Source organism: Electrophorus electricus, chromosome 12 (assembly GCF_041902795.1).
Source record: "Electrophorus electricus isolate QZ-2024a chromosome 12, ASM4190279v1, whole genome shotgun sequence".
Lineage (NCBI taxonomy): Eukaryota > Metazoa > Chordata > Actinopteri > Gymnotiformes > Gymnotidae > Electrophorus > Electrophorus electricus.
This window is the reverse complement of record NC_137508.1, coordinates 6,508,344-6,523,181: the sequence shown is the minus strand read 5'-3', so window position 1 is coordinate 6,523,181 and position 14,838 is coordinate 6,508,344. Positions and strand designations below refer to the sequence as shown.

The following is a 14,838-nucleotide window of genomic DNA, read 5'->3' as shown; positions in this document are numbered from 1 at the left end:
CAAACCCGAGAGCCAGAGGGCCCAGCCTCTAGGAGGTTAATTACATATCATAAATCAATCCAGCATGCCACACACACACACACACACACACACCCTTAATTAAAGCCTCTTCACTCCGGTGACTCTTTGTGCCAGTGCGTGTCCTGGAGTTAAAGGCATCTGGCAGTACATCCGTTTTTATATGAAGAAACACAGACCTAAATAAGTTACAAAACCGCTTGATGAATTCCCGGAGAAAGTGACTTTACCTGAAATGGCAAGCCTCAGGAAGGGGCTTAAGTATTTTTCATTCTCGGTTTTCAGTGAAATTTGTGCACGAACTGTAGAAAGCTATTGTGTGGAGAACATAAAACGTGTGAAAATGAGCTGGGTGCAGGCACCTTTAGTGCATGCACATTGAGGGAAGAACTAGTTTACATTTATGTGGAAAAAAGGTGTACTTTTTTTTTTTCTTTTTTTTGCACCTTCTTTTCTTTCTCTTCCCTGTCGTTCTTTTCTTTCTCTCTTTCTTTCCTTCTTTCTTTGAGCGCGTTACCCAGTCATAAGTGCATCCCAGGCTCAAACCCTCCCACCTCCCACTCATCGGTAAGAGCGGAGGCCTGCAGTTGCTTAGGAGAAAGGGTGAGACTTTAAGATGGGGAACCAGGGCCGAGGAACAGCGCAATGAAAAGCGATGGAATTAAGGAGTTAAGCACAGGAAGACAGAAAATGAACTCCTATGGGACAGCAGGGAGAGATCAGTACCCTGAGGAGTAAGGAAGAGAAGGATTCCGAGCACATGAAAGAAACGGTCTGCTTGCTAACAGTTCGATTTCTTTTCTCCCTATTGCAGCACGTTTTTCATGTTTGCCTTTGTGCTACCTGCCTTCATTCTTCTCTCTCTCTCTCCTGTTAAAGCTCAAGATGTGTACTAAAAGATTTTTGTCTCTTTCTCTACCTCTTGTTCTCATCCAGATGAATCAGCAGATGTCTGGAATGAACCTGAACGGTGGTGGAGCTCCAATGGCGTTTGGGCAGCCCGGGGCCGCCATGGGGGGCTGGGTGGGACCCCCCTCTGGTCAGACCCTCAGTACCCAGCTCTGGAAGTGAGGACTTGAGCAAACGTGGGAGTGTGGAGGACAACAGAGGATGCAGCATCTCGCCATCTCCCCTCCCTTGACCAGAGTACATACCAAGAGGTTTATCCATGTACTGATTCTCCTCCCCCTTTCTAAGCATCACTACTCTGTTACTGGAGAGCGTCTGCTCAGCCTGCCTCCTGTGTATCGACCGCGTGATCGAGTGGAGCTGAAGAGACTGGCAGCTTTGTCCGTCTTATTTGCAGTTTTTTTTCATTCCTATTCTTCTTCTATATATTTTTGGGGTTGAAAATGAAAAAAGTACATATCAGCGAAGAAAGCTGCTGGACCAATTATACAAGCGTCTAATATATCGTTACCAAATCAATAGTGAGTAATAGTATTTAAATGGCAGAGATATGGCTATCATGTTTGTGACACCACCTCCCCGCTTCCCTGACCGCCGTATACACCCCTGTATCGCAGAGCCCTGTAGCAGCTATCGTATGAACCGATGTACTGTATGTAAGCATAAGATAGAGAAGCCGTCGATCCTCAATCTCTCGTTTGTCCCTTCCCAGAGAGCCCATCACCTCGCCAGCTCTACCAGCCCTTCCATCTTTACTGTGACGTTTTAATGTGTGCATTACAGAGGAGCACAGTTAGCGACAGACAAATAAACCTGGACGACTCAACAGCAGCCCAACGCCCAATAGGAAGAGGGGGCGGAGTGAGAGAGTCGGGAGGGCAGGGAGCAGGAACAAAACGTGGAAGGTGTCCACGAGAGCCTGTTGGGGAAGCGAATAGGACATTTTAAAGGCAGGGTAAGGAAGATCGGAATTGAACAACAGCGCACCAGTCAACGTACTAGTCCCATGACTGGGGCAGAGCTTCAGTCCAATCAGACAGGGTCCCTCTGCTGTGCAATAATGTGAGCATCCACACCTCGTCATCCAGGTTTATTTCTATAACGTGTTTACATTTTTCTGGTGCCTAGTACAGAGGAAAAAAAAAAAAAAAAAAAAATGTTATTTCCGTGCATTAAACAGTGAATAGCCATGAACTATTGTGTGATCATTTTGTCTAATGCTTCATTTATTGTAAAGTTCTCATTTGATGTTTTGTTCTTTTCTTGTTTTGCTTTTAAAAGGGACATTTGGAATAAAGCCAGTTGTAATCGTAAGGGTAGTTCCTTTAGTGTTTAGTCCTTTAGAGTCCTGTGGGCTGAGACGCAGGCACGCACCATTGCCCAAAGCCCTTTCCTGTTGTCTGGTCTTTTCTTACAAACACACTCATAGCCACACATACACGTCTCTGCAGGGTCTTTTCCATATACTTCCATATACTGTCTCCACAGCCTCTCCGTATAAATTCCACAGACAGCATGAAGTTCAGGAAATGTACATTTTAAACTCAGAGTCCCCACTCCAACAACTGGTCCTTTTAGTGTTCTTCCGCCAGCCCCCAGCAGATGTCATCGGGTTCTTCAAGCTGAATCTTCTCCACAGAGACACTGAATCACTGTTGGAGTTCTTATCCCTAATGTCCGGCTCTCTTTCCAAAACAGCCTGTATTGCACATGCTGTGCCGATTTCAAAAGTGAATGTTTCCACCTAGTCTGCCACCGAAACCAGCCCGAGCCATTGATGCGGGTTTAGAGATGGACCGAGCGACCCAGTGTACTGCCTCAATGAGATGGGATATTTTTATCAGAGCACTGATGCACAGTCCACTTATGCAGCCAGAAGCAGGTCAGTGATAAATCCAGAGCATTGGGTTGGATGAGGGATCCTTCACAATGGACGTCCAGCATTTATCAGTAAACTAGAAGTTAAGAGGTGGACACTAAATGGGCAAGTGCCAAGGATGATGGGTACTTGGTCCAGCCAGTATGCTCACCCATGGCAGTCCTGTCCACTAGACCTCAATGAAAACAGAGTCCAGGTGCCTCTTGGGTTCATTGCCCAGGTTGACCTTCTCTGTGCGGGTGTGCCACACCAGGACCTGGAAGAGCAAAGACACTTATTCAAAATGGTGAAGCCTTTTTGTAATGTACATTGGTTGCAGAGCTATCATAATTTAATTTTCTCAGCTAAGGAGTTTCTTTGGGGGGGTGGGGGGAGAGATATAAAAGGAAAATGAGGTCAGTTACGAGGAGCGTTGACAGCCATAAGCCCACAGTGGTATTTTCATGCCGTTTATGTTCAAGGTCATTGGAGTTTGAGCGTGGAGGTTCCCTGAGCCATTCCTGCATCTTCCCCTAATTATAAGTGAGAGTTGAGCACGCGCAGGAGTGCGCACAAAAAAAGTGGCCTCGCCTAGTACGGATGCGTCGTTTCCTCAACACACGGATCTGCTAATTGCCTTGTTTTGCATATCCAACAAGATTAATTCAGCAGCTACTGAAGCGACACCTTAAGACGTTGATGCAGAGCTTGTACCAACAGGAGACGAAGCAACTCTCAACACAGAACGACACGACCAACCTACCCCTCCTACTCCTCTAGCTAGTTCCAAAACTAATATATGTCCCAGGGGGTTAAACTGAAGTAAATTCCTCAGGGAAACATTTAGGTTTTCTGTCTGGTGCCTGTTCCATGTTTGTTTTAGCTCCAGACTCCATCATGCTCCACAGAGCAGCCTTTCCCTTGGTATCTCATCTGAAAGTGCGGTGATAGTGTATGCCCTAAGGTGAGTGAAATGAGAGGACACACTCGCGTGATGTGGCTCTGACATTTATTATGAGATTGAGTTTTTCCGCATTGACTCTTGGTGTGTGCGTTCTTTGATTACAGTAGGCTTTAATTTGTTTGAGTTACCTTTTGTGGGAGCCAAATGGCTCTGATGGCTTGAGGCTGTCAAATATTGAGTCAGATAAAAGGTTTGAATGTTTCACGTTTTAGGGTTTCGTATGCGCTTAATACAAAACGGAGTTTATTTCGGTTGTGTTCATAGCCAGAGTTCCTGACTGAGTAAAAAGAATCTATAATAGTATAGGCCTGTAAGTATAGGGCTCAAACACTTAAGTGTCAGTGAGTTACGGGTTGTGGGGGTGTGTTTGAGGAACGGTGTGGTGGGCGGAGCTCTCACGCAGCGAGATGCAGATTGACATTAGTAAGTGGGAGAGCCTCGGCACCGTGGCCTTAAATAAGCCTGTGAAGGGCTCCTCTGCCTGCGCGGTCCTGCGCGCTGTCTAGCTCCCTGTCCGCCCTCGGCCTCCGTCTTTCCACGATCCCTGCAGCTGTCACCCTGTCCTTCACACGGCCCTCTGTCACTCATGCATCTTCCTCTCCCTCCCGGCTTGTGCCGCCCACGCCTGCTATCATGCCTGATGGCTCAGCGCTGTGACTCGCCCACCCTTGCTGAGCTGAGCCCCCCCCCGGGCAGGCCGCCCGGCACCTCCTGCTGGGAGATGCCCACGTCGCCCTGGCTGTGGTGCAGCTCATTCCCCTGGGTTGGGGGATTTCAGGTCGCTTCCAGAAATCTGACCTTTGCTTAAGACACACAGCCAGGCTTTGCACGGATGCCCTTCTACAACTATGACGACGAGTGACTCGGACCTTGAACGTCAGCACAATTTCACTTCATCTTCGTTGTATTCTCCTTATTGGAAATGTAACTGATGTTTTAACTTCAACAACTGGAACTGATGTATTACATTTTACCTTTGTTCACCGCAATTTTCTGTTTCACTAAGCTGTATCTTGTGGTAAAATGCTGTGTAACTGTCACTGTATTTGTGTAGATCTCTGCTTTTAAGTGTACTCCTGTGTTGGATATCTCTGAGGCTGATATTAATGGCAGCGTAACACACTGTAAGATGTGCATCCTCCTCTGGCTGGTGTTGGTGATTAGTGGTAATGTCGGCCATACTAATAGTCACTATTAATAACCCTAGTGCTGCTTCCATTAGTATAATTGGATGATAATGATGATGGCACTGGTTGAGACGTGCAGAGCTGTGGATGTGTAGCGTATTCTGACATGAGGTGAGGAGGAGCATGAGTGCAGTGTGGAAGCTGCACCTGAAGCTGAGGACATACCCTCACGTGTGTGGGTATGGGGGCTCTGGTTCGGATGCTTGCATTTGGTGACCTCGTAGCCTAGTACTTCAGCCTGCCAAGCCCACTTTTATTGGCTTGTATCAGGCGTGCCACCAGATAAGAGGATGCTATTCTGAAATTGCATCAATATTCCCTGTCAAGTTGATACCTGCTTAGACTCCAAGGAATGACTGCAGCTAAAAGGCCCCTCAGACTGCAAGTGGGCAGCATGTTGTACTCGGCAATTCTTGAATTTAGCTTCTTTCAAATCGTGAAGGCAGGGAAGAAAACAGTTGCTCCAGCACTTGGCCGCCGTTGGCTACTGGGTGCGGTGCTGCTCACTGGCAGAGCTGAGGATAGCTCCCGTGGTATTTGTATGTGGCTGGCTGTTGTGCTGACCTGGGTGCAGTTGTGAGCCTTTGGCTCCAGGTCCTCCACCTTGGTTATCTGCTTTAGGAAGTCGGACTCCTGCATGCCTGGCTTGGCCCCTCTCCTCTTGAACAGGGCGCGTGGGTTATCCAGAATCACCTTCAGGTTCACTGCGAAGCCTGGCCATGGGGGAGAGGAGAGGAGGTGATGTTCCTCATGCAAGCCACATCAAGCCTCTTAGTACCTTTCATTCCATCAGGGACAGCACTGAGCAGCAAGTCTCACGTGTTACAGAAACTCTCCGTTGCTCTGCCTTACACCCCTGCATCTCACGCACCCCTGCGTTTACATACACTCTGCACAGCATTTGGCCAAACTGCTTTTTTTTTGTTTACCCCCAATTGCTTTTTCTTTTTTCACGAGACTCATGTGAAGTAAAGCCATTCCAGGGGGCCAGCACCGTTTTCCATTGAATGCTTTTTCTCGGTTACAGGCTGTTTTCTAGGACTCCTGCTCTTTAGTTAAACCGCCGGTGTTTCCGTCAGCCCCACAGAGACTAGCTCACAGTAAGTGCTGCAGCAAGGCCGATTCATCCGAGCTAACCGGGTCCCTCTCCCATAAGCGGAGCTACAAGGGAGCTCCTCTCTCTCTCTGATCCCTACATGCCCTGCTGTGCTGTGTTCATACATTAACACGAGAGCCAGCCAGTCTCCCTCTGTTGTTGTTAAGCTTTTCTGTTTTTCGCTATCTGACACGTGCGTTATTTCATAGCGAGGGAGGCCGCTTTGATACAGCTCAAGGGAGATGGCTGCGTTGGTTTATTGGCACCCTATCTCGTTCAGCAGTATTCGGGGGGGGGCTCTCCAGATATGACGTTAAGCGCCAGGCTCAGGCACCACCACGGACCCTTTGCCTCGCTGCGGCTACGGGCGCCCAGACTGTCGCCTGCTGCCCCGAGGGCAGCTCGTGCAGGGCCCCCATCGTCATCGCCGCACACAGGTCAGTGGGAGTCACAGTCAAGCCCTGCACTGTAGCTGCGCTGCGGAGTTTTCCTAACGTCTGCCTTTTTAATCTTTTATGGCGCACAGAACGGCGCCGTCGTGTATTAGAAGGCACGTCTGTGTCAAGACAAACACTTGAGCCCCCTTCAGGTGATGGTGTCATTTGAATGCTGTGAGAGCCGGGCCACGACCTCTGTCGCTGCAATTGTGTTTGCTCCAGGCATGAGCTGTACAGCGGGAATACTAAATAATCTTGATGTTCTTTGCCTTTGTTCAGAGGCAAGCACAACGGATGGGGCTGGCGTGGCTTAAGCAGCTCCAACAATACTCCTTTTGTTGTTGTTTTGTTGCATTTGCAGCATTGCAGCGAGGGATGGCGAGAACACGTTGCTATGCTTTGCTGATGGCAGCATGAACCCTGGCACTGATGTTCTGGATGGATGAGTCAGAGCTGAGGAGCAGAGTTGGGTGGGGGAAGGGGCACGGGTGGAGTAGCTGCGGAGTCATGAGGAGAGAGGAGGGCACCGAAAAAGGGGAGAGAGGAAAAGCGGGAGAGAGAGGATGAGATGACGCGGTCTCCTGTCACGGGACTTTAATTAACCGCGCAACATCCAGAGGCAGCGCGGGAGCCTGGAGACTTGGGAGCAGTATTCTGCTTTGCTGTCTTTCCGCCACGCTATAGAGCTGGAGCCGTGCCATTACAGTCATCCCCCCAACCCGCAGCGTGCCAGCTCCATCGCGTTACATCAGAATTGACCAGAACCGTCAGCACCTTCCGGCTCCGCCTCCTCCAGCACTCAGCTGAATGCAATGACCTGTAGTTGAAGCCAGGCAGTTCATGCTTTTTACAGGCCTGCAGCCCAGGCCTTGACATCATCTTATTACTGTTATTACGGCTTGCCATTTTTTGAGGGGAAGTCATTCTCTAATTAAGGGCACCCCTGGTTCTTACAGAGTCAGCATGCTGTCAACTACAACAAATCTATATTGGGCAGCAATCCATTTTAAAAAATGCTTTTGGGGCATAATGTGTCGTTTGAAGTATGAAAACTCCACACTGCTGCTGATTTGTGAGTAAGTAGCCATAACTGGCAAAGTGCACCCAGGAAACCAAAATGTGTGTGGTAATTTATGCCAAGAGACAAGCTTAAATGAAGATTTTGTTTCCCCACAAAATCAACACTTGCGTGGTACACAGTGCGACCTACTTAAGCCTTTAAAGCATTTATTCGAACAACGCTTATGCTACACACACACGCACAAAAATATGCAGTGTAAGGAATGCAAGTCACACTGTCACAATCAAATGCGCGCACACATTCCGGTGGGCCCATGCGAACGCGGCCTCTCTGGGAGGTATTTCTGCAGATTCACTGTTCCTTCCTACCATGTTCCTTCAGTGCGTTCTCCACCATGCTCTCTCCGTAGGGCTCTACCAGCCACGTTTACTTGCCTTGCATCTTTTGAAAGGACTTTGTTCATCGAAGCCTCTGTGATGTGGTTCTCTAAAGAAACCCCATGTGGGCTCCCAGCAGGCAGGCCGCTACAGGAATCCCTGCCCAGCTGGACTGCGACTGGCGCAGTGTAAGTGGCTAGTTTTGACTCCAGACCCAAGGGAGATTGGATGGAGGCAAGGCACGGATGTTGAAGACCTACGTAACACCCGAGGACCGAGAGAGTGATGGGTCTTCAAAGAGAGGTACTGCTGAGACTCTGGAACACACAGCTGATGCAGTGCCAGTTATGTACTCGTGTTCATGCGTTATTCATTGACTCGTTTATAAGGCGGATATGTGACATTGCTACCGATTCAAAGGGCATTTAAGTTTTGTAGTGCAGGCAGATGAGGACTTACCTGCCATGTCAATAGCAAAGGGCCTGTCAGCACGCCATCCTGTGTACCAGCCAACCACTTTGCCCTGTTCCACGATGGGGCGCTCGTATCTACGCCCCCCCACCAGACCTACGGGCCATACCGACACCCGTCTGGTCGACCGCATCTGACGGGGTGGGAAAAAAAGGAGTCGTTTTAGAGTCTGTGCGTGTGTGCTTCAAATATAACAGCATTTGCGTTTAATAAAAACCTGCTTCACGGTACTCTTCACCTGTTTTTCCTCTAGGGGATGTCAAATTCACTTTTAGATATGATAAAATGGTAGGACAGTGTTTGTGTTGATCGACCGGTGCTTTGTTGTGAAGCCATCTCTTTTGATTGAATTCAGTGGATGAGAGAGGGGGTTTCTATGAGATTGTGTTACAAAGCATTTTCAGATTGAACACTCCCATTCACCTGCATCCAGTCTGAGGCTGGAAAAAGATCACCCTCACCTCACCCGGCACACTGTTTATATTGTGGCTTTGGGGGTTTTTTTTAAACAAAAGTAAAACGGCCTAAAGCCAAATGACTTTTTCCTTTTGTCATTGGAAGAAGAAAAAAATAAAATAAAAGTCTGCGAGGCATGGAACTCAGAGAGCGCATGAATAACCCCTGTGATTTTTCACTCAAAAGGTCCGAGTGGCCTTTGAATATTTAATGGATGTGCTATTCATGTGAGCAACGCATGGCAGAATGGAGTGTCGGAGGCTGGCAGCGAGCGAGTCTTTGAAGCCCCTGCCTGCCAGTGTTGCTTCTTCTCAGCAGCTCAAATCGAATGCCTCCCTGCCCCCGCTCCCTCCTTTCGCTCCCTGCTCCTGCTCCCTCTTCCCGCTCCCTCCTTTCGCTCCCTGCTCCTGCTCCCTCTTCCCGCTCCCTCCTTTCGCTCCCTGCTCCTGCTCCCTCTTCCCGCTCCCTCCTTTCGCTCCCTGCTCCTGCTCCCTCTTCCCGCTCCCTCCTTTCGCTCCCTGCTCCTGCTCCCTCTTCCCGCTCCCTCCTTTCGCTCCCTGCTCCTGCTCCCTCTTCCCGCTCCCTCCTTCTTTCCCTTTTCCCACTCCCTCCTTCCCCCTCTGCTCCAAGAGACTTTTCAAAAGGCTTCTTCTACATAATGGAACTCTAAAAATGGAGCCTGAATCAAAGCCAGAAAGGAGAGCATCGTCCGCAGGTGCGCACGCCCCCTCCCCCCCGAGTCAGCAGCGAAAGGTGCTGGTGGAGAACGTGGCCGTGCTCCCTACTCTCTGAGCGGCGCCGTTTGTCGCGGTTGACTCGTGATCCTGCTAAGGTTCGACCTAAAGCACTGCCTGAGTAACACGAAAAGACATCAGAGCCTTACACAGAAGTGCATTTCATATCTTGGGGGAGTAAAGCCTAAAAAAACAAACAAACCAACCTGCTTTTGGTATGGAGTTGTGCTTCTGAAGATATACGACTGGAATCATGCTCCTCATCACTGAGCAAAATGCTTTCTTTTTGTGTACTCTCATATTGCATTGTGGTAATATTTTCTATGATTTCATGATGGAGTCCCCACTTGTTATTAATGTTACTGCCTCAGTCAGTGGGAATGAGACTGCGAGACTGCAGCACTCCAAATGGAGCCTGATGTGCATGATGTGGTCCTGATGAGCGGTGCTGCAGTCGTCGGCGCACTGATGATGTTGCCTGCCCTTCAGGCCCTCTGCCCTTCACTCAGCTTCATGTCCAGCTGCGGCCGAGCAGAGTGGCAGGAACGGAGGGTGGAGGGGTGGAGGGAGGGATGGAGGGATGGAGGGATGGAGGGAGGGAGGACAAAGGCAGCATTGAAGGTTCTGAGAGTCTCTCACTCTCACTGCCTGCGGCGTGAAGACTGTTGATCTGGTGATGGGAGAGGGGCGCACGACTCTGCGCTTGGCAGATGAGAGAGAGAGAGAGGGAGAGAGAGAGGGAGAGGGAGAGAGAGAGGAAGAGAGAGAGAGAGAGAGAACAGGGAAAGGAGGAGACAAGAGACGGACTAAAAATGAGGAAAGAAATGATGTGCAGTGAGGACAGGGTTACTGATGCAAAAACGGAGTTATGGGTGACGAGCAGATGCACACATGGATATCTAGGTGGATGCACAGATAAAGAGGGAAAGTGTAATTGTTGCAGAGCATTGTGACAGAAGCAGAGGACAGAATAGGGGATGAGAATGAGGGATGTGTGAAAGGTTGAATAGGGAGCTACCTACATAGCCTTGCACCAATACTACACAATGTTGAAGTGGGTAAGGTTCCATTAGATGGTTAACTGTTTACTCCCCAGACCATCCTTCCATGCTCTGCAGGTATTCCGAAAAGAGCAAAGCAGTCAGTTAAAGATTATTGGAATCTTAATCATTGCAGATGGCTGGTGGAAGTCTTCAACCCCTGCCCTAGATCCTCCTACATTATTAGCCACTTGACCTCTGCCCTCATGTAATATAACTGCCTGCCCTCTCTGTTAAAGATTTTGCTCTGGAATTATGATCTCTGCATTCTTCAATTATCCTAAATACTATATATATATATATATATATATATATATATATTATAACCTGTAAAACTATTTATTTGAATCAGAGTCATTCTTTGATATGGTTGAGTGTTTGAATCCCTTTCTATTTTGTTTTATCATTAGGCTAGTTAAAATGTAGGTGAAATTGTCAAATTGTTAAGTCGGCTGTGTGTCATGACTATGGCAGACTGCATCTAACTTGAAGTGGGTAACTCATTCTGCATGGATTGCAGTCCGAGAGGCTCTGCTTCGTACTGGTAAATAAATAGTAACTCTAAAATGTATAATCCTATCCTGCTTGACGATAGATAGATAGATAGATAGATAGATAGATAGATAGATAGATAGATAGATAGATAGATAGATAGATAGATAGATAGATAGATAGATAGATAGATAGATAGATAGATAGATAGATAGATAGATAGATTATCTATCTATCTATCGATCTATCTATCGATCTATCTATCTATGACATTTGTGCAGGCAATTTACTTGTATGCAATATGAATCCGACTAGTTAACCTAAATAGATATTAAAATAGTATTAAAAGGCGGCCTTTTAAGACCGCTAGCTGTCTGTCTCCTTCCAAGGCTGGAGCGTCATCCTCCCATCATAGCTCTCGCTTCTGCACCTCGCACACGTCAAGTGTTGGATAGTGTCTTGTAGAGCCAATACAACCCAACCTTCAGAAGCGGAATGCTATATATTAATATATATTATATTCCTTCCTTCCTTACACATTATCAGGCTGCTCTCACTCGTCTGAGACTGAGCGCTATTGAGCATGCAGTTAATGTTATTGCTAGGCTGCCCAATTTCCCAAGAGCTAACAAATATCCATACAACGAGAAGATGTCTCTCTTGGCTCTAACAAATCAATTACCTAATAAAATATGGGTCTGTTGAACTTCGGTATGTGCGACAGGTTTATTTAAAGCCTTTGGCGAAACGGAGTGATGCCTAAAAATTAGCCCACATCCCGCTGTAAACTCGTTGCGAGGTAAAGACTGAACTTTCGTTCATTTATTTCGATTTACCTCTTCAAACAGTTCAAGGCTGTACGTGTTATCGTCGTCGGCGAAGAACACGACTCCAGCGTCGTTCAGGCTACGATGGCCCCTCAGCCAGCCGAGTGCGGCGTTCCTCTGCTCGGTGGCGCGGGGCATCCCGTTGCGCTTGAACCTGCGAGGGGTGAAGACGTGCAGGTGGGTGCTTTGGACTCCGGCACGGGCGAGGAAACGCGACACCAGTTCCGTGTGGGCACTGGAGTCTTCCACTACGATCCAGTGAAACCGCGGAACCTGACGGAAAGTGTTCGCCAGGCGGGTGAGTTCTGCCTTCTGCACCGCTCTGGTGTAGGTAGGTGTAACTGCGTAAATCACGGGGAGAGCCGTGCGGTTGACTGCAGAGGTAGTTCGGACCGCTCTGTCTGGCCGCGGTGCGTTTCCAAGCCGAGAGAGATAAAAGTTGGCTGTATTTCGTACAGATGACCTCTTCGTGTCGATGTCAATCACAATGATGACTATCAAAACCCACGGAAGTAATATGAAAAAGCGGCTGTAGAAGAGAGATTTCATTGTGCCAAAGTAAACGATGCGGAAGACACAAGATTATCAATCCATTCTAATAAAGCAATACATGTCTGCATAAGCACCTATCAAATATTTCTTGGGTAGGAAAACTCGCTGAAATTGTCTTTTTGGTGTTCTAAGATAAATCACAGCGTTATCTTCTTAAATACATCTTTAAATTATAAACATCAGTATATTAGCATTTTGCTCATTTCGCTTTCCTCGGAGTCCATGAACATCCAAACTTGTTCCCGTTACGCGATTACGACAGCTAGTCCTTACAGCCCGTTCTCCGACAGTCCTCAGTTTGCTCTCGTAGACGAGATCGTAATTATCTGTTCCTCAGCTGATCAACCTTGACATCGATGGTGGAAATAACAACGGGTAAAATCATTGCATCGAATCCCCACACTGGAGTCGCTCAATGCCATAAATAACCCTACCAGTGTACACGAATTATGTGACTGGCTTGATAAGGTCCGTCGCCGTGCTCCTCGGAGATGCGCGTAAACGCGTTTGAGTGGTGAGTGTCTGGAGAGCGCTCAGCGCACAGGACGCGGCGGGGAGAAACAGTGCAAGGAGCAGCCAAGTGATTATGCTGCCTCAGAAATACGACGCTGTCTTGGAGACCGAGGTGTCACTCTTTTCATTTGTGGACCACTTGAAGAGTGGTATGTGAACTGAATTTTAATTGTGCCGAAATCAAACTGGATTAAATGCGTCCTGAATTGCCATTCTTAATTAACCCTATCGCCCACGGATAACGATAACGAGGATACGTCACTTAATATTATGCGATTTAGCCAGTTAAAACAAGTGTTGGCACCCTAAAAACGACTTAGCCTTTCGCTTTCAGCTCCACTATTAGGGATAGAGACTTCAACAGAGAAATGTTACATGCTTTTGTTTGTCTTTTTCAGCTCAAACTGATTAGCGAAGCTTGTAATGTGTTTCCAATAGCATCTTTAATATGACTGCGTAGTTTAACTGTCGTGTAGTAATTTTTTTTCGCGTTGATATTGCCTCAGATATATAGCACCCCTTCTGTCATCCAAATGGGTACACATACTGTTCTTTATTAAGATAATAATAACTGACGTTTTGATCGATATCAGTGATGAAAACTATATCTGTGAATAAATGCTTTTAATTGCTTTTATTATAAAAATGCATGTATATTTCTTCTGGCCGTTATAAACTATACTGCATAGTTTTTTTGTCAATCCCCAGCAGTGCACAATTGTAACCACCACTGTCCCTTTAAAGTCCGACTTCCACAGTAACATCTGACTTCTGTCTGCACTGCATCGCTTTCTTGGCCAGCCTTTGCCAAATTTCGAGATCCGCCTTGTAAGCTTCACCAAGAAAATGCATGTCTCAGTTCTGCTTGGTAGGTAACCGCAAGAGCAAGCACAGAGCCTCTTAATGAAAAAAGAAAGAAACATAGTAATTGTTATTTTTTTAAATTTCACACAGCCAACAATGGCTGACACATTTACCCCAAGGCAATATGTTGTTCTTGTCAGCAGTGTTCTGTCTCGTTGACTGTCTTTTCTCTTCGTTTGGAGCACCGCGACAGCTACCTATTGTGACATCTCATCCTGGGCTCCTTTTCCTTGGTACACCAGCCCCTGTCAGCTCAGAGGATGTCAGTCACAGGGGCTCGAGGCTGCTGTCACAAACCCCTGACTCATTGTAGCAATTCTTTGATTTAAGGTGAGGTAAATGTGACAGCTCCGTGAGGTGACTATTTCACCCACAAAGAAACGAAAGAATTAACAAGTCCAAGAACAGCAGCCAACGAAAGCAGTTTATTTATTCAGGAAAAGTGCAGTAAGCTTTGGATAACATGAATTTACTGAATAAGATGTCTTGCGGTATGAAATGAATGTCACTTTGATTGGATAGTGTGAAGCGGGAAGGAAGCTACTGATGGAATGAGAGGGTAGGCATGTTTCATCGACCCATCTGAATAGCAGTTCACTAGCAAAAGAAAAAGACCATCAGCATGTTCTGCACGGCCTTGGTCCCTCCTTTCCCACTGTGGCAGTGGGTATGGTGTTCCTGAAAGATGAAATGATGAAGTAAAGAGACAAGGGCGAGTGAGAGAAGTAGAAAAGCTGTTTATTGATGGAGAAGTATTCTTTAAATACCCACATGTGCAAGTGAAGCTTGCAATGTGCAATAGCAACAAATTAAAGAACTGCCCCATGGAAAAAAGATCACACCTCAACTAGATTAAGTGATCATTTAGATCTCGATTCAATAAGTGTGAAGCAAAGCAATTTAGATCTTCGTAATGAATGGGAAATATAGACTGTGCATGTCAACACCATTTGCATAGAAATGGCTTTTCATCTCTTCCATTTATTGTGTGAAGCTGAGTTGAGCTAATACATTTCCCAACA

General features: G+C 47.1%; 2 protein-coding genes across 6 annotated transcripts in view; one reads left to right on the top strand and one right to left on the bottom strand.

Annotated features, from left to right (window-relative positions):
* Positions 1 to 2,121, top strand: part of smap1 (small ArfGAP 1) — a 69,768-nt gene extending 67,647 nt beyond the window's left edge. For all 5 annotated transcript variants that reach the window (XM_027022955.3, XM_027022954.3, XM_027022957.3 and 2 more), the window contains one exon: positions 955 to 2,121. In XM_027022955.3, the coding sequence (XP_026878756.2) occupies positions 955 to 1,089 (135 nt within the window). In that variant the 3' untranslated portion in view covers positions 1,090 to 2,121. The remainder of the gene's footprint in view (positions 1 to 954) is intronic.
* Positions 2,003 to 13,309, bottom strand: b3gat2 (beta-1,3-glucuronyltransferase 2 (glucuronosyltransferase S)). Its single transcript, XM_027022959.3, has 4 exons — positions 11,897 to 13,309; positions 8,327 to 8,471; positions 5,501 to 5,649; positions 2,003 to 3,062 (listed from the first exon to the last, which is right to left on the bottom strand). The coding sequence occupies exons 1-4, from the start codon at positions 12,434 to 12,436 to the stop codon at positions 2,976 to 2,978; spliced, it is 921 nt and encodes a 306-aa protein (XP_026878760.2). The 5' UTR covers positions 12,437 to 13,309; the 3' UTR covers positions 2,003 to 2,975.
* Between the last annotated feature and the right edge of the window lie 1,529 nt (positions 13,310 to 14,838).